The 19,745-nt window shown below is 39.7% G+C and overlaps 1 protein-coding gene across 1 annotated transcript in view; it reads left to right on the plus strand.

Moving 5' to 3' along the window:
• Positions 1-1,757: 1,757 nt before the first annotated feature.
• Positions 1,758-19,745, plus strand: part of SHISA9 (shisa family member 9) — a 199,607-nt gene continuing 181,619 nt past the window's right edge. Inside the window, exons 1-2 of the mRNA XM_074841025.1 lie at positions 1,758-2,389; positions 9,656-9,783. Coding sequence (XP_074697126.1) covers positions 1,773-2,389; positions 9,656-9,783 — 745 coding nt within the window. The 5' untranslated portion in view covers positions 1,758-1,772. The remainder of the gene's footprint in view (positions 2,390-9,655; positions 9,784-19,745) is intronic.

Here is a 19,745-nt window from a genome sequence, read left to right on the forward strand (position 1 = left end):
TTTACCCCGAGGAAAAGGGAAGCTGCTTTAAGCACCAGCCCACACTGTTAAATCACGCCATAATGGGCTTATTTCCTACATTTGGTGGCAGCATAGTATTCAGGATAATATTATCGCTACTTGCGCAGGTTACTGCCAAACCAAAAGACGGAGATGAGAGAGTTAAATAACGGGGATGGGGTGTGAATCGCTAAAAAGTCTTTCCCAGAGTCAGTTCTCTGTTTGGGGGAAGTTATTTTAATTCTGTGTCTCGCAAACAGCCTCACTGTGTCCTCTGGAGCCAGCCTGACTGACACTACAACGATTTTTAAATAAAGGATGTGCAGGGGCAGCTCATCCTCAGCAGCCACCGACGCCGCCCCGCTCTGAAGCATGCAGTACAAGTAAGGCTGTACCTGTGCCCGGCGCGCCGGGGCGAGGGCAGCGCCCGCTCCCGCCCGCGTTGAGCGGAGGCACGGCCCCATGGACGCCGCTCCGCCGGGACCTGCCTTTGCCTCGCAGGTGAGTGAATCCGCGGCGAGCGCCAGCCTGCGAGGACAGCGGTCGCCGGGAGAAGGAGCGCTCTCCTTAGCGGGAGAGCGGCGCCCTGCCGGCCCTCCCCCGGGGCTGCCCCCGACTCCCCCGCGGCGCCCACCTCGGCCTGGAGCCCGCGGCGGGGCCGGGCGGGGTTGAGGCCGCCCGGCGCCCCCCGCTTCGTCTCGCGCGCCCTGGCCGGGCGCCCAGGCCGGCGCGCGCTGGCCGTTACCCCCCTCAGCGCGGCGCGCGCGGGGCGGGCGGCGGGGAGGGGACGAGGAGGCGCTCCCGCGCTTTTGGAGACGCACCTGTGGGGAGCGCCCGCCTGGGCGGGAAGTCTCTTATGTAAGGGATGGCGGGGAGCGGGGCCGGCCCCGCGGCGGGGCTGAGGGGGGTGCGGTGGGGCCCGGCTCCGCGGCGGGGCTGATGGGAGGGGGAAAGCCCCACAGAGGGGCTGCTCGGGAGCGGGAGGCCGCCGGCCCCTCAGAGGGGCTTCGCAGAGGGGTCCGCGGGGCAGGGGGGGGGCAGGCCGGCGGGCAGCCTCCCGCGGGTGCCTCGGAGGACGGGCTGGGCTGGGCTCGCCGGGCTGCCTTGCCCTCGCTCTCACCCGCACGCTGCCCGCCAAGGCGGCTTTCCCCTTCGGCGGCAGCCCTTCCCCGCCGGCTGGATGCCGCGGCGAGTCCGTCCAGCCTCCCGCGCTCTGCCCTGGCAGCCGTCGCCTCCCGCGGGTTCGCCCGGCTCCAGGCGGGGCTCAGCGGGCGCCGTGGCTGGCTGAGGGAGTTGTGCGAGAGACCGCGCCGGTGCTCCGCGGGGGAGCGGAAGGTGGGTGCCCCCGGCGCCTGCACGCTGGCACCAGGCAGCGCGGGGAGGCTCCTCGCTCGCCCTCTCTCCTCCTTCCCGCCCCTGCAGCGCCCTCGCCTCACCCCTCCCGCTTCGTGGCCCCCTCCACGCCCCTCTCCCCAGCCCGCCGCGCAGCGCGGTGCCCCGCACTCCCACCGCCACCTCCACCCCTCGGTCCCCCTCCTCCTCCTCCTCCTCCTCCTCCTCCCGCGCGCTCCCTCTCCCGCGCACTCCACTCCACAAGTGCCGCGCTCTCGCTCCTCCGGAGCGGCGAGAGGGGCGGCGGACACTGCGCGGGGGGCGGCGGGCACTGCGCGGGGGGCGGCGGCCCTGGCCCGGCCCGGCCCGCGGGGGGCTGTCCGTGGTGCTGAAGGCGAGCGCGGGCTGAGCGGACGCCCGGCCCCTGACGGAGCCCCTTTATGTTCAGCTCCTGGCGCAGCGCAGCATCCAGCAGCTCGAGCGGCGGCGGCGGCGGCGGCAGCAGCAGCGCTGAGCCGGGGCTGGCAGGCAGAATGGAAGGCTTTATTCGGCTGCTCTTCGGCTACTTGGTGGCGGACCTTCTCACGCTGGTGTGTCGGGCTCAGGAGAAGGCTGGCCAGCAGCTGGGGAGCTTCGTGGTGCTCTCAGGAGGAAACCACTCCAGCCTTGGGGAACAGCTAGATCCCTCCGAGCCACCTCCCACCCCGGACTTCTGCAGGGGCTACTTTGACGTGATGGGGCAGTGGGACCCCCCCTTTAACTGCAGCTCTGGGGAGTTCATCTTCTGCTGCGGCACTTGTGGCTTCAGGTTTTGCTGCAAGTTCAAGAAGACAAGGCTGGATCAAAGCACCTGCACAAACTATGAGACGCCGTTGTGGATGAACACTGGGAAGCCTCCTTCCCGCATAGACGACCCTCTGCATGACCCTACCAGGGATAAAACCAACCTCATTGTCTACATCATCTGTGGGGTTGTGGCAGTCATGGTGCTGGTGGGGATCTTCACCAAACTAGGGCTGGAGAAGGCGCACAGACCCCAGCGGGAGCACATGTCCAGGTAAGGCTGAGTGCCAGGCAGCAGGGTCCCCTTCCCCCCTACCTCCTCCCCTGCCCCTGAAGAGGAGAGAGGAGCCCATGTGTTCCTGCTAAACAAACAACTCCTGCCAGGCAGTCTGCATTCCCCTGCAAGGCAACTGAGAGAGACCAACTTTGGTGAGCAGAGCTCCTGTGGTCCCCCAAGCCCAGGTTATCAAAGTACATGCATACTGAGGAAGACTAGAAATAATTGTGGAATCTGCACAGACAGTAGTCCATTTTTATCTGCAGTGTCTGACCCCCTCCCCAACAAGATCCAGCAAGTGTTCCCGGATATACTGTGCATGAATAGGAAAACAAAAAAATCCTGAAACCAGCAACACTGAATTATAGAAAGCCTGATGGGTTCCCTCTTCCAACTGTTTCAAAGCTTGGAAAATGTTTTTACTTCTCAACAGAAGGATGTAAACAAATGTCATCTCACCCTCCCTCTCCAGCTGCAAAATTGTTTTGGCAGGACCTTCCCTATACTCCCCCAACCCCTGCAAGTGTGTGAGCTATTTGTAAAATGTCTGAGCTGTGAAAATGAGCCAGGGTGGAAGGGAAGAGGGAGACACAAAAAGGAAAAGCTATTGTAAAATGTCTTAGCATTTTTTCTCTTACTGTGAGAGGTAAAAAAATGGTATATGAAAGTATTGTCTCATCCATATGTGTGTGTGTTATACTCTGAATCCACAGTGTAATGGCTGAGTTATATCGAAGAGAACCTCCCCCACCTCGAGTTAGGCATGCTGTGTACTGTCTACTCCAGATACTGGCTGCCTAGTGGTGGATAGGCAGGTGGGCAACTCAGGACAGAGCCCAATGGCTTTAACAACATATTCCAAACCCAGATTGTCACAGCAGTTCAAAATCAAGGCATAACACATTTGTCAAGTTTGCAGTCTGTCTGATTCTTTATGCTAATCCCAGGCACATGAAAGTAAAGCAGATGGGGGAAAGGCATTAAAAAAGGCAAACAGCTCCATTAAAGAGTCTAAATAGATTCCAGCATATTGGGCAACGTCAGTGATGAAATGCAATTAAAAGGATACCTCCTACTGGACGTGCAGCATGTCAGAAAGCTTCCTCTTGCCCTGACTGGCAATGGTGTAGTTCACAATCTTTAAAGCTTAGATGAAGAGTCATCCTTTGAAAGACAGTCCAACAGATCAACTCAACACCTGGAGCCTTATATTTTACTGAAGTTTCTGCATGACTTTTTGATTCACAGCTTATCCTGAAATGAACAGAGAAAGCCACAAAAATACTCCTGCAAATGCATCACCAGTTCACTAGCAATTATTTGCTATTTATAAACTGGCTGATATGGATACGCTTTTACTACTGAGGATCAAAGCACGCTGCAGAAATTTTGGTCAACTTAACACTATGTGTCAGTGATACTTCTGAAAGATGTTTTTTGTGGAGCAAGGTATAATAATCTTTTAGACATTTTGAATATTCTCAACTAGTAATTAGGAAAAGGAATACATGAGTCCCAATTTCTTTTTTAAATCTTACTCTTAAACTACAGCACTTGTTTGGAAAAAGCTCTCCCTTGCTTCAGCCTCTTTCTGTAGCGTCTTCATGCAGGCAAAAAGGGAAGGCTTGTAGCAGTTACGAAAACCAGGACAGAGTGAAGTTGTAGCCATCCCTGCCTATATATGGCTTAAATAGGTCCTATTTCTACTAGTAGAAATATTTGCTGCCTAAAGTACAGGTGTGAAGTATTCAGAAAGGATATTCTGTTTTAGTTTATGGAAATAGAATTATAGGGGATTGGAAAATCATTCAGAAATCCTTCAGTCATGTATGCCTAAAGATTAGGTTTTTGAAGTGGTTCTTAGAAAAGGTCATCTGTTACCCCGATTACTTAACAGTGTCTGAGATCTTGTACTTTTCTTGCCATGAAAATGTTCAAGACAGGATTATATAGAAACTTGGAAAGTCATGATCACATGGAAAAACAGTCACCCACTCAGTACACATAATAGCTAGTCATGTTCTGAAAAAGCAGCACTATAGCTTTTTTTTTAAAAAAAGTTCTCACACTCCTATTACTTTGATTTAAATTAATTTGAAAATTAATTTGAAAAGGAATTAGATTTTTAAATCCCTTTGGCAATCTAAAAATCTGTTCATTGAGTGAAGAATTGAAGTAACCTCTTTGTCCTCAAATGTGTGTTTAGCTGAAATATTCCATCCTAGCTCATTTTACACTAGTAATGTTCTGAAAAAAAGGCTGCAGTGCTTAAGAAATAATTTATCTGTTTAAACAGTTAATAGTACCAACAATTAAAAATAATATGTAGCCTATATTCATATTCACCTTCTTTTATAACACTCATCACTACAATATCATGAAAAGAAACCCAAAAAGAACACTTCTTATGTTTTTTTTTCTGTGTTGAACCGTATTAATAAGCAAAAGTGTAATGCATTGAGAGTGTTAGGTAGGCCAAACAAAAAGTACTAAGTGTTACTCCATTTTGGCTGGCAGCAAGAAACATACAGAGGCTGATTTGTCATCTATTTCCTTAGCTAAGATTGGCTTCTTTCCTTTCCTAGCCAGTGGCTACATGAAACACTTGAATCCTCTTCATTCCTATGACAAAATGACCTATGGAAGGGATGGTACTGCTTAACAAAAAAGACAATGCATAATGTAAACTGATCTTTTTTTATGAGGGCTGATTTTTTTAAAAAGGTGAAGAGAATACAACTGGTGTAAATTATATATTTCCATTTTTGATTTACTAAAAATATTTTAAAATATGAACAGAGACCTGACACATGGGAATAAGAACACTGAATTATAAATAGGAAGAAAACTGTGCCACACTTACTAATTCCTTGCATTATTTCGTCTAGCAGTCAATGTATCTGCTGTTGAAGTAAGACATTGGTGTGTGTAAGTGTGGTACAATGTTAATAAAGGAAACTTCAGAGGCTTGGTGAGCATAGTTTCTGTACAGTTGCCTTTCATTACATTTTGTTTACTGCTATACCAACACAAACCAAGAACACTCCATTAATTTCACTGAATTTTCCTGAAATATTTGATAATGAAAAAGCATCTGAGAAATGTATTTATTTAGTGAGAACAATCTATAGGAAAAAATCTCTATTGGGCAAGTCTTTTTAGGAAAAAAGTCAAAATTTGTCCTTTTTTAGAGAGCTTGTTACTTCCTTTTGTTTTGAGAGAAAAGGCCAAGTGTGGCATTGGTGACATTTTCTTTCTTGTTAGATCAGTGCTTTTCAGTAAAACACTCTTACTGTTGGCATGGAACTGTAAATCTGGAAGATGAAAATGAAGAGGGGAGTACAGTATTAAGACTACATGGCATATTTCATTTTAGACATCATATGATAAAGTTTTGTTTATATCATTCTTCTAATTTTTAAATTTGTTACTTGACATTAAAAGGAGATAAATATTCCCTTCAGCTACAATCTCCAAGAACTAAGCAATAATAGTAGTATCCAAACAGCGTAACTCTTCCTTTACCCTCCTGCTTTCTAAGAGAATAAGGGAATAAGATGGTGTATGTTATCAGATATGGCAAAGGGAATGAATGTGGCAGTATTGTGCCTAAAAAGAAACAGAATTGATCTGCCTCATGAAGCAGACCTAAAAGCTCTGTTAAGGCATGTGAGGGCAGCATGTTCTTGCTGCTTAAGACTACATCAATGGGACTTCCAGGCTCCACCAGTTAAAGTGGAGAATCCTCTCTTGAAAATGAGTAGAAAAGGCAAAAGTTTTACTTCTGTTTCATCAAGGAGACTTTTCTGTAAATAAAACTACACCTTTGTCTTCTTCCCTAGTCCTTGTGGAAAACGTGCAAAGAAACCAAGAACTGAAAGGACAATATTTACAATCATGTTTGTATGCTATAGCCCCTGTTTTTTTGAAGCAGTCCTTCTGAGTATGTTAGCAGCTTTCCAAATATTGTGAACCATCTGAGTTCTTTCTTCCTTCATACTGTGCTGAGCTCATGAGTTAAGTCTTTTGTTGATCATTGAAAAGGCATGTACCTGGGGCCAAAAATAGTCCGACTTGCCAAAATCCCGAATCCTATGTGTGAAATTATTTCCCTTATGGGTTTTGACCCAGTTTTAGAGGCAAAATATTGACAAGTGACCTTTCATGAAATAACCTGTGTTTCAGCTTCTTCAAGCTTGTACCCATAAGGGAAATGCCTGGCTCCACATGCTTTATAACACCCGAAAATAGTATTACATATCCAAAGAGAAAAATCTTACAGCAACAAAAATGCTGAAGTTTTGTGATACTTGGATAGTTCTGGGCCACAAACTCCTATCTAGGTAGCATTTCTCCACTTTTGAGATACTGCAATCAATATCAATACACAAGACCAAATGATATCACTACCCGATTAGAAGGCTATCTTGTATTTTGCATTTCCTTAAAAAATCCTTCAGTATAGCAAAGGTGAGATAAAGACTCTCTATGTATATATAATTTTTCAGTGGGACTCACTCTAACAATTTCTTCAGGTAATGAACAAAATCTATATGATGATATTCAGGTGAGAAAAATGCATGAACGTGTTTTAACAGTCTGTTGGTCTATGTGGAATTTTTCGAAGCAAATGTCTGTTCAAGGATTTTGTTACATACTGGGGCACAAACCTCCCTTTATCCATTTCATTGTATCGGCAAATCCCTAAAAGAACAAAATGCAGGTACAGCGTTTCCTTTGTACTTCAGTGATACAAGCCGCTACACATTTTTAACTCTCCCTGACATCAGTGGAAGATAAGGACAAGCTCTTTATTATATGAGCTATTCTGCCCTGAGAAGATTGTTCAACTTTGGCTAATGGTATAAACATACGTGCTGTGTTGTTAAAAATAGAACTTGATGGTGAGTAGTTCCTTTTTTCTTAATATAGTAGGAGTTGGACAGCTAATTCCTTAAAACCCATTTTAAAAAAGCCACCCTAAAATGGTAGAAAACAGTTGGCATTTTCACAGACAGGCAGTCGTTAATCTGCTATCATACGGGGTGTTATTTAAAGTCCACAGTGAACAATATTTACCATCAGATTAAGGGCAATGAGGAAAGCATTTCTGAAAACCCGCTCTCACAGAGTTGGGAAACACTAATCCATGTATTACAAGCTCTCACAGTTTTAACTTCCACATTGAAGTTAAGAACTTTCATTTGCTTTTCTTTCCTTCCCTTCCCAGAAATGTGTCCAGCTGCCTCTGGATTTAGAATTAATAGTGATGTCAATAATTTCCTATAATTTTCTATACAAGAGATATTTGCATAATTGACTAGATATTAATGGTTTTGGTCCCCACTTATTTTAAACTATGATTTGCAATATAATGCTTTCCTTTTGCATCATTTTCTACATACTTTTGTGAGATCTCTTCTACTGAATTTTTATTATTCTGCTATGTAGGCCAGCTCTGCTATTTCTGCTGTATAAGCATTGCTTCAAATAGGAGCATAGCTCTGATACCATTAATCATTTGGTTACTGTCTTCTGACCTTTTACAGGATCAACAGAGTATTCTGTAACATGTTGATCACAACTGCAACTAATATTTTAATAACATAACGCTAGCCATAAACACAATGAAACCTCAGTATTGTTCAGCTGTGTACCAAAGCAATGTTCCTGCAATCTGAAAGCAAGATCCAGCTCAGGAGTCCTCTCTCTCTGTAACTTAAATGAAGCTACCTTTTAATATTTAAACGTACAGTGCTTCTTGATCAAGAAATCATCATTTCACAAAAGTACAATGGAGGAGCTAGATGGCACTTGCCATGGCTTTCACCAGTGAATGTGCTTATTTTTATTTATTTATTAATTTATAAACCAGTCTTTCTTGATGCAGTATCTGGGATGCTATGTAATTTTGCTGAAAATTAAACTAAACTGGGCCCAGTGCCCAGAAAATGCATCCATTCCCTTAAAAAAAATAGCTCAAAGTACACAAAAATTAAAACTAGTAAAACAAAAGAGGCAAATAATGGTCAGTGATGCACTGACTTGAATGGAAAAGACTTGCATTGAACCCTGAGGCCACTGGTAACACATACCATAACTTTCCTTTGCCTAAGGCAACAGCTTCTGCAGGTGGGCCAATTATTTTTTATGGCACAGTAGTTCAGCAGGTAGCTGTATGGCATATACCTAAGGGCTAATCCTGCTCCTACAGAAGTCAGCAGCAAAACTCCATAGCCCAGAATGACAGATGTTGCCATGCTGAGAGTTTCAGAGCTTAAAACTTAGTCACTAACTCTTGGGTCCACAGGGCTGATATAGGTGTGTGTGCTTATCTGTGTGCCTAAGAATGGACTTACACTCGGCGGGACACTTGGCAGTGAAACTAGTCCTTAGAAAATACACCAGAGCAGGATGAATCTGTCTCCCTTTCAGAGATAGTTATTGCCCACAGCTCTGCAGAAAAAGTCCACAACCAGCATCAGGTTGGGCCTGGCCTAACTGTTAGGAATCCTTTTGCTAGCTCCCTCTTTGCTAGCACAAAGCTTTCATCCTGTTTCTGAACTGGCTTCAAAGCAGCAAGAAGTGTTCCTGTGCTCGCTCCATGTTAATGACTAGGACACTCATAGAAGTTAGAAAAGACATTTTTGTTCTCTCCTTCTGGATGGGAAAAGCTTAAATCCCTGATCATGAAGAGTAATATGCCTACTGGATTTCTACACAAAAATCATGTGACCTTTCAACTTTGGTGTAATTTTTGAATGAAAATGGCCAAGGCCACTGTGTTGTGTGGTGCTCTGTGCAAAGGCATGTGTGAGAATTTACTTTGTCAGGCCCTGCTGGTAACCTAGGTGTAAAGATAACTAATTTGTGAAAACTGTAGACAGGGGCTACATGTTGAGGTGCCCAGCTTAACCAAGGTGACAATGTTACTGAGCACATGCAATGGCAGAACTCTACAAGTCTCAACAAGCTTAAATTACATTCCTACAAAGCCAAGACAGCTAAAGAACTTAATGTGTTTCTGCGTATTACTGCTAGCACACTGTCAAAGACAACCTAAACGGAGCCTTAGGTGCAAAGAAGTCTCACAATGAATCTGATTCCCTGATTTTGCTGTGAATGGAGCTGGTTTCTCCAGCAGACAGTATGACGGACTGCATCTCAGACTAAAAAAACCCTTGAATATATTGGTAATGCCTTACAGATTTTGCAGGTTCATTCTGATTTTGTAGGTTCATTCTGATTTTGTTTGGTTTTCAGGGCTCTTGCTGATGTTATGCGACCTCAAGGTCCCTGTACAACAGATCATATGGAAAGAGATCTAAACATTGTAGTACATGTGCAACATTATGAAAATATGGAGACAAGACCTCCTCCAAATAATTTACGTAAGTTGCATTATAATTTCATCAGTATTTGGAATGCTGGCACTAAAATGAGCATTATGAAACAAATATTGCTGGATGTCAAATGAGGATCAACAGTACATGGGTTCTTGCGAATTAGAAATATTTTTAATTTCAGAATTAGAAATAATTAGGAATCCCTAGTGCAAATAGTGCAACACTAAGAGAAAGACATTTTGAATAGAAAAATTAGTTATATTTATTTTTAATTAATGACCTTGGTTGACTAATATTGGTTTTGTGTCTTGGTCTCCTCCTACCTAGTGTTTTTGCTCAGCTCATCAAGCTATGCTTTAATCTATGTTTTGTTATACCAAAATATGAATAGTTAAGCTTACAGCAAGATTTAACAAGATGTTTCATAGGGCTGTAACATCCAATAAGCGGTCTCATTAGGCTGTTAGATCATCTCCGCTAGTGAAATAGTTAAATACTTTCCTGGAGAACATCAAGTTGTATGTGGTTTTCACTTTCTCATATTTTTTCTTCTTGCTAAGAGAAAGGTGAGAGGAAGATTATTAAGTTTTAAATGTTTTTATTCTGTAACTGCTATTATGTGTTTATGTTATTGAAGGCAAGAAAAAAGTGCACCTTGGAATTTCAGAGGAAATATGGTGACATTTCAAGTGGTTTTGAAGTCCTAGGCAACTTATTTCTCAGTCTTGTATTAGACCACAGTACAGATCTTTCTTATGCTCAGAGACATTTTCCTTTTGTGATGAACAGTTGCATTGCAATTTTAATTTGGATATATATTTATGTATTTTTTATTAATCCATATCTTAAATATATGTATATATACACATGCATACAAATTATAGAAACTATATTTAAAAATTCAAGTTCAATATATTTATTAAAGAAAAGGGTATAATTCAGGAAGGTTTAGAGTGTTAGGAAGTGGATAGCTTTACTCTGTGCTGTAGATCAATGTAGATCTGCATTGTACTGCAAATATACTTTTACTGCATTGGTATTTGGATTTTGAAACATTTAAGTATATGTACTAGTCTTTACCTTATCTTTCTGTAATTATAGAAGGCAGAAAATTTGCTTATGAGTTTGCAATGAGTTTTATTTGGACAGCACTGTGTAGTTATTGTGAGATTTTACTGCTTTCTTTTGTGGGAAGGGTGTAAAGACAATGGGAGAGAGCACAGACTCATATGCTGCATGCACTCCTGATACTTGTTTTGTGGTAGAGGCTGACTGTGATTTCTTATGCACATTGTTACAGAGTAATAGGACAGAATTAAAGCTGTGACCTCTAATAAAGATACCACATATAGTGAAGTGTGACACCTAATCTGTCTGCACTGCTCTCCAGCAAAGTACTTCCACCTGGGCCTGTGCAGTTCTACACTGCAGAGGGGGAAGTACATACATACTGCAGCATTTCATCCCTAATTGTGTAAAAACACACCACTTCTGGAGGGGAACTTATGCTTCTCTCTCAATCAAAGGTGCTCTAGCCCCTGGAGCTGAGGTGGTGAACTTCTGAAGGTTTAAGGAGGATGGGAATATGCCTATATCTCTCTTTGCTCTGTGTATTAGCTCTTTGCTGATCTCTGATCCTTCCTGTGACCATGTTTGCAAGAAGAAAGATGCCAAAGGGTATTGAAGTTAGGGTACAAATCCTTATTTTCTCTCATACATGAAACGTTTATTTAGAATCCCAGTCAGTGAAGGAGCCAGAAAGTAAAGAGATTCTTACTATATTGATTGTGTCTAGATTTTTATAATCATCACACTGAGATATTTTGGTTAAAACTCTTTGTATACTACAATATAAGACATAGCACAGCAGGTCTTTAAACTCATTGTTTCTTGGATTTGAATTCAGATTTAAGCATTGCTTCTATAAACTCTTGCACAGAAATGCAACTCAGAGCCACATAGTTACTGCATTAACAAAGAAAAGACCAAACATTTAATAGTACCTTAGAATCTTGGCTTACGATGACCCCAGACATCCCTACCATCTCTGTCTCAGAATTTGGCCCTCTGGAACAAGTGGAAGAATTGTAAGTGAAACAGCTCTTGCACCACTACAATCTACAACACAGAAGCACTAGTGCTACTTTGGAGCTATCTTAATCCATTGGGTAATGAATTGGGGCAGTCCCAAGACTGCTTCATATGCAGCTCAGGCATTCCTGCTACAGATGGAAATCTCAGAAGCAAGCAGCTATGATGGTAACTGTTTCAGTCTTTTAATCAAATTTATGGATTAAGTCAATCATTTCAGATCATTCAATGCACACCTTCAAGTGGTGAAATTACTCAAAGCATTCTATAACCGATATTACACAGATCTACTTCATAGGAAGTAGATCATTATTCTGTATTTGTTACCATTATATTCTCTCATAAACTCATCTAAAACATGACTAAATGTCCTACTAGAATTAGCCAGAACATCACAAATGGTTAAAGTCTGTTGAGAGCATGTGCATTTATGTTGGAGAAAAAAAATCTTTATACAGAAAAGTTATTAAGATACATTTTCCAAGTCCAGTATTTTAGCAATTTGAAATTTTATGGTGGAGTTCTGAAACACTACAAGAGTGGATGTTACTTGCAGAAACTCTGTCAGTGCAGCATTACCTACTACTAGTGCTGGAAAAGTGACAGGCTTTTTTGGGTATTTTTACAAGCAAATAAACCAGAGTGAATTACAGCTTTTGTAGAAATTCTATTCCAGATCTTTACTTATATAGAGCAAATGAAATGGTACAAAATTATAGCATCAGACACTTTGAGGTGTATTTTTAAAGTTTTCTTTTCTAAATTACCACTTTCAATCTACTGGCCATCTCCAAATGAGACTTAAAAATTTGAGACTGATGTACTTTTCACATTGGTCCATAGATATGAATAGGGCAGGATGAATTTCTTAGACATTATGTACCCCTTCCGCATTGTGTCTTTCAGAATACTGAAGGCAAACTATTGAAGGCAAAACATTATTAAAAATGTTCTAATTTGAACGCTCATTTGCTCTTTCTGCCCTCTTGAAAACATTTTGCTGATGCTGCCAACCCATTCTGAAAGTGATTTATGAAGGGAAGCTCTGTCAAAATGACAAACTTTGCATGATCTCTGACACTGAAAATGAGTGTGTTTTTGTTTCTGGACTGTTTGTTACCAGAGGACAAAGATTTCCTAAGTTGCCTGCAGCTAGCACAGCTATTTGCCAAAACTTGCAGTCCAATGGAAGGCCAAAAGTAGAGATCTCTTTTCAGCATCTTGCAGTTTACTCAGTTTCTTGTCCCTTCTCTTCTGGTATTCAGAAAAGAACAGACATATTAGATGTTCTGGAAAAACACAGGTTTTTACTTTGGCTATGTGAATCCAGACAACCTAGATGCTTTTTAGTAAAAGCTATTTTGTCCTTAGTGATTGTTAGTTCTCATAATTTTCTTCCAGTACTGTGCTTTACTAATGATTACTTTTCTGTTTTTTCCCTTCATTCATGCACATTAGAATGTAGTGGTGCTTTATAAACAAGCAGCAAATGTCTACCAAGAATCACAGCATTCAAGTTTTCTAACATGGAATGTTAAATAAAATAAAATTTAAAAAAGGACATTTAAAAGTTATGTTAAAAACATAAAACAAAAAGCAAATCTTCCTGCAGAGTTTGAGTTGTTTTGTTCATCTCTGACTTTCATGAATCTTAAGAAAGCACCAGCATTCAATATTTTCTTTTTTCTTCTTTTTTTTTTTATTTTTTTCTTTCTACCTATTGTGTTAGAAGTAAGCAGTTTATTTAACTTGCTGGGAATATAACACTGGTGCAGTGGCAGTTAGAAGGCTTTGAAGCTACATCCTCATTTCTGAAACATGATTATTGCTATTATTTCTAATTCATAATCTATGATAGCAGTGAAACAAATACTTAAGTGCAATCCACAGTCACTTTTCCTAATGATCAGTAAAAGCTCCACTACTGTCTCCTCAAGAATAACTAGCCTTGCACTAGTATATATAAAGCATTTATGCAGACTCCCAATATAAAGGTGACTTTAAAGGGAAGCCAATTCTAGACTATGGAGGTTTTAAGATGAAAAATGCTAGCTTTTAGTTAGTTTGACATGTATGGATTATTTCTTCATTTTGAATTTACCATTTAAAAAGAGAAGTGAATTGTAAACACACCACTCAAAGAAGGAAGTGTTGCACTGTATCAAATGGCCAATTTTAATACTGGCCAAGGATTTGCAGCACATGTGATTTAAATGACTTTTTCTCTTCTTAAATATATGCAAGGGAATAATATGTTTGTTGCTGCATTTGATTGTCAGTTGTCCTGGATACTTACTGACTACAAATGCTAATGCTGAAAACAAAGCTAAGACATTTCTGTAACTGGTGCCATATCATAAGTTAACTTTTGCTATTTCTTTGTTTCTGCGTTGAGACAGTAAGCATTTAAATAGGGGGGGTGTTTTCTGAAGTTGTCACATATTAGAATAAGAGTTCTGTATTGTGTATTCCTGTGCTTTCTGCCTTTTCTGTAAATAGAAGCTCAGCCTCTGTTTTCCAGTGAGAGAAACTCACTAGTTTGACACTGTGAAAATACAGTTAGAATTTGCAAGATTTTTTTGCAGTCTCTTTCATCCCCAGTAAATATGGTTTTTGTTGTTGTTGAATACAGTCGTCTTTGGCAAACTAATTATTTTTATGTTTAACATACATAAACATGTTTATATCAGATGATTAATTGTATCACATTGCTTAAATAAAATTCCTACTGTTGCTCATTGGAAATAAGCATACAGGAATATTCAGAAACTGTAGTAAAGAAAAGTACTATTCTTTGAAATGCAAAGCTCTTGGAGTATATAAAACATGATAGCTAATTTACTTACACAGTAACTGTTGGACAATGAATTGCATAATATTGAAGAAGTAGTTATTGAGAATGTGCAGGTATTACTGTAACAATACTGGTGACAGGGACCTTGAAGCTCTACCAAAAACCTTGTTCAGACAGGGGGCTGCAAAATCCAAAGGACTGAGCAAATAACTATATGTTTGGCCTCATTGGTTATCTAGGTTGTGTGATTACAGTAAAATGCTTTTTTTTCCAGATGTGGCTATATGCATAGGTCTAGCCCAGAGGAATTGGACTATGTTCTTCATAAACTTTAATTGGCTATTTGCCTCCTCACTTGGAAGGCCAGGGTTCCAGCCATGTTTTATGAATGAAAAGATGGACAACACTAGTTAAGTTTTCAGCCAAGAAAAAGATAGTTTTAGAACAGTAACAGAAGTGAAGAAGTACTGCTGATGGAGTGCTCCCAGACAGTGAAGAATGAGGGAGAATAAAATGGCTAGACTAATTGGAAGACATACTTAGCTTGCAAGAAACTACAGCGCTATGACAGAGGGAAGGAACTGTAGTTAGTACGTATTGGGAATTTGTTTCCATTTAAAGCCTTAGTCTTCACTTCCACTACGCAAAAACTCATTTTACTGGGGTTTCTATGATCTGTCCAGGAAGCGCCTTAACACTCTTCCAAAAAATCTGATAAATTAGATTAAATTCCTGAGCTAAAAGGTAGTAGACTTAAGTTAACCCTGCTGGAGGGCTACTTATTACATTTGATTGTAATATACAACAAGGAGGACAAATTCCACATTTAAATTGTACACTTTACAAAACTAATTATCCAAGAAAAAGTACCATCACCAGCTATGTCAAAAGAAATACTGTATTTTTTAAATACAATTTTTTTGAGGTTAAAAGCTGCAAGCTGCTTTGTCACAGCTATCTTGAGACCACTTTTGAAACCACTTTAATTTCTAGATACTAACTTCAACTTAAATTATGCTACCAGTAGAACTTCAAAGCATTAGCAAATTGGTGACAGAATTTTTGTTAATATAATTACAGCTGTAGAAGTGCATTCCAGAGCTCCAAAACTTCCATGCTGGAAACAAAATTTCCCATGTAAACTTTGAGTCTGAAGATGCATTTCTCTTGCAAGGCAGTCACTGTAAGACAGTAATGTTTAATCAGTTCTGAATGTGTGTTTAGCCTCACAATCATTAATATGAAAAATGTTTCTAATTTACATTCAGATTTTAATTCAGATGCATGATGCTGATTTATGAGAAGATGCCATGAAACTTCTTGAAACACCAATGAATATTTTCAAGGAAGTTAATTACAACCTGAGAATGAGAGCTTCTGAGTTTGTTTAGGAAAGACAAAAAGTAAACCAAATTAAATATCTCATTTGTCATTGATTGTTGTACATTTCATCAAGCAATTTTTTTTAGAAAACAAGATGATTTTTAAAACATCAATATATATCATACCCAATAGCTTTTTATTTATAACTACACCAGTCTTCACCAAGTGTAATATGTCAGAACTCTAGCAATGCTCCTACCATACAATTAATTCCATGCCTTTGGAATCATCCTGTTGGCTTAATCTGACAAAAAAAAAGCTAACGCAGATAGTAAACACAAAATTTTGCATGAACAAGGACTGAGGGATTGCATCCTGGGTCTATAATCAAGTAAAACTCCAGTTAACAACATTATGTATGTTTAATGGGTCTCCTCTTTATTCTAAAATATTTCTTGTTGGATGTGGTTTTATTGGAAACTCTATGAGAATCTTATGCATCCGACCTGCAGTTTTAGTCAGTGGAATATGTTTTGAACCATATTGCATAGGTCTTCATAAGGTCTGCTCCATATAACCACTTCCATTAGGACTGAACAATGAAGTTTTCGCTTTCTTCATTTATTGTACAATAAGACCAATTAGATTAGATTACTGCCTTGCATCCTATCATTTACTTCTAGTCAGCTTTTAATTTAGATAAATTTGACATATCTTAATAAAAATATTTATCAATGTAAAATGTATTTGGAAGAAATTGTTAAACACTGACATTATCCTTTAGCAGCAATAATTAACATTATGGTAATAAAAATTATTTGGAATATAGTTTTACACTTTGTTTAAAAGTGTAAAAGGCTGCATGATTATTCAATAAAATAAAAATTATTGTCATGACAGAAGACAGCATTGCTGTATTAGACTGTTACATAGGCAGCTTTGAGTCACACAACAGCAGACTTGAAAAGCAGATATAAAGGATGAGACTCATTTTGCTGTCATTGTGGTGCAGATCAAAGTACTTTGAAATATTGCCCAATAGTACAGGGATGTATTTACCATCTATAAGATGAAAAGTTCAATATCTAGATGTGGTTTGGCTTTGGAAAATAGTTATGTGTTTTCCTTGTGATTCCACTTTTCCTTCCGTACTATCAGCATAATTATTTAATAGTGTTTAGTTCCACAGGTGTTTGTTATTAGATACTGATATCAAATACTCACCTGAAAATAAAGGCAATGCTTAGAAGAATAAGCATCCTCTATTGCTTGGGCACTTTGCAATCTAAGTTTTACCAATTAAATTTTATTAATGAGGTGCTATTCCTCATTAATAAAATGAGGAATTCAATTCAAATGAATTGAGGAACTCGATTTAATATCTAAAATTGTATTTTGTCTTTGGACAGGTACACTGAATAATATTATTCAACACTGAGAATACTATCTATTGCAAAATATTCCCACTATTAACCACAATTGTCAGTAAGATCAATCATCAATGCTTCATGCCTGTTGCAATCTTTCATGTCACTGGGATTCTTCATGTCAAAAACTGGTATAGGAAACATTGCCAAACTAATAGGAATCATGTTTTGAAAAAAACCTCCCAACAACACAACCTTTTTATGATTATATTCTGCCAGATTTTAGCTCCTTAAAATGAAGAGGATAGAGACTGAGATACCTTTTTTTTTTCTAATATGGCATGAGTCACCTCATTGAAAGGCAAACAAAAAGTACCTTTTGCTTTCACTGTTGGTTTGCCAACACCATCACACAGACAAACTACACTCGCCTTTTCCATGCCAAAACAATATTGTTTTTAACTGTTGACTTATAGCTTAATCACCTCTCTAAATCCATTAACTCCCACCCTCCTATTTTGTCTCAAAAATCATAGATTTGTAACACAAATGATAAAAACATAAATTCATTAATACATCAGTTCCTGTTCATGCATTCAGGCACAAGCATTAACTATTGCAAACCGATATATCCACAGCTAAACATACACATCTTTCATCACTCTGGCTGTGTGAATCTTTGATACTATATTTTAGATGTTAAAATGCTCTTATCAGAAATTTATCATTTTGTAAAATTACTTCCCTCTTCATTTTTTAATCAGTCATACCAACTTTGCCAAGCAGAATTAGTACAGTGGTTACAAAATAAAGTAGAAGAGGTTGGCTGCATACATTAAAAAGTTTATGAATACACATCCCACTATTATGAGGCAATTGTGATATGCTGTTCAGTGAGAGATACTTTTGTGAATTTCAGTCTACAGTTTCAATCACAAATGATTTTCAATACCTTTGTTCTATGTTCTCTGCTTTACATCGTAGCTTTCCTTGAAATGTACACATTGCCTCTGACTCCAGTTTTATTATCATAAGATAAAGTCAAGAAGGGAAATGAGTGTGTTTAATATTTATGAAATAGCTTTGTTGTTGACTTTTGTAATAGAAAAAATAGTTGAAAAAAAAATCTCTGGAACTGTGATACAAAACTACATTGATAATCATTCCCAGATGATTAAAATGTGGATTTTAATGTTTTCTTAGGTATATTAATAAATTTAATCTTTAATTTTTAGTTACCACATTTAAGTAGCTTTTAAGAACCCTGCAGTAAGGGTTCTAACTCATACTTTTAAGAAAAATGTCTGTGCACCCAAGCTTAAGGCTATAACTATACTTCTGAATTTGTAACATAATCCAAAATAATCCAGTTGTCTTTTGCCATCCACTCCTTACCAATTAAAGGAAATACACATTTGATAAATAGTTATTTATACACATACACGACCATATACAGAAGAGAGTGTGCGTGACAAAATATGGACACTATTTCAGTCAGCAATTTGTTTAGCTGGAAGTGTCCACAATAAACTGTCTCAAACACAGATCTGTTTTTTACCATGGAAAGAGTGTTCTCAGTGTGTTAGTTTGCTTTTCACATTCTACAGCACTAGCCAGGACAAAAAACCCCAACCTTTCCCATGTAGACAGTTGCTCTTCCAGAGCTAATCTGATCATTCCTTATCACTTTTGAAGTGCTTTATTGTTTTCTCTTAACATACTCTGCATGCATACTAAACACTGTGCTTCCTATTGCTGTCTCTTCTGCTGCCTGTAACAAGCTGATTCTCCATGACTACAAATACTGTTTGATGATGCTAGTTTTTGTGGTTTTAGAAAGTCTGTGGTCAGCTATTCTGGACAACATATGAAAGAACACCACAACATAGAAAAATATGGCAAATGTATACCAGCATTTCATCTTATCAGCAGGGCGCTGAAGATTAACTTTCAGCCATAAATTACAAATGGTAGTGGATGGGATTCAGAGGTGGGGGTAGGCACAGTCTGTGAGCCTTACAACAAAAGTAGGATTTTGACAGTGCTTACAGTAATGTCTAGTTTAAGCCAATTAGATGAAATTGTTATTGGTCAAAAGTCATAGTAAAGCATTCACCATCTTTAATGGCTCAAGGATTTTACCAGGGGGCACTACAACTCACTTAGGACTTCATATATATCTTATTGAGGGGAATTATGTTTTTGTTATTAATCTTGAATAAGGAGAGAGATAGAGGGATATGCAGGAAGTTTATTTTATGGCTTCGCAAAAAACCACGACATAGCTTAGAGAATTCAGTGTTAGAGAAGGAAAAAATGCATGTTCATTACTAAGAGTAATAAAAGTTAGTCAGGGGAAGTGCAGTGAAAGCTACCAAACAATTTACCAAATTAAGTCTTCCTGAGTCATGTTTTGAGAAGCCAGGAGACTA

Source organism: Strix aluco, chromosome 15 (genome assembly GCF_031877795.1).
Source record: "Strix aluco isolate bStrAlu1 chromosome 15, bStrAlu1.hap1, whole genome shotgun sequence".
NCBI lineage: Eukaryota > Metazoa > Chordata > Aves > Strigiformes > Strigidae > Strix > Strix aluco.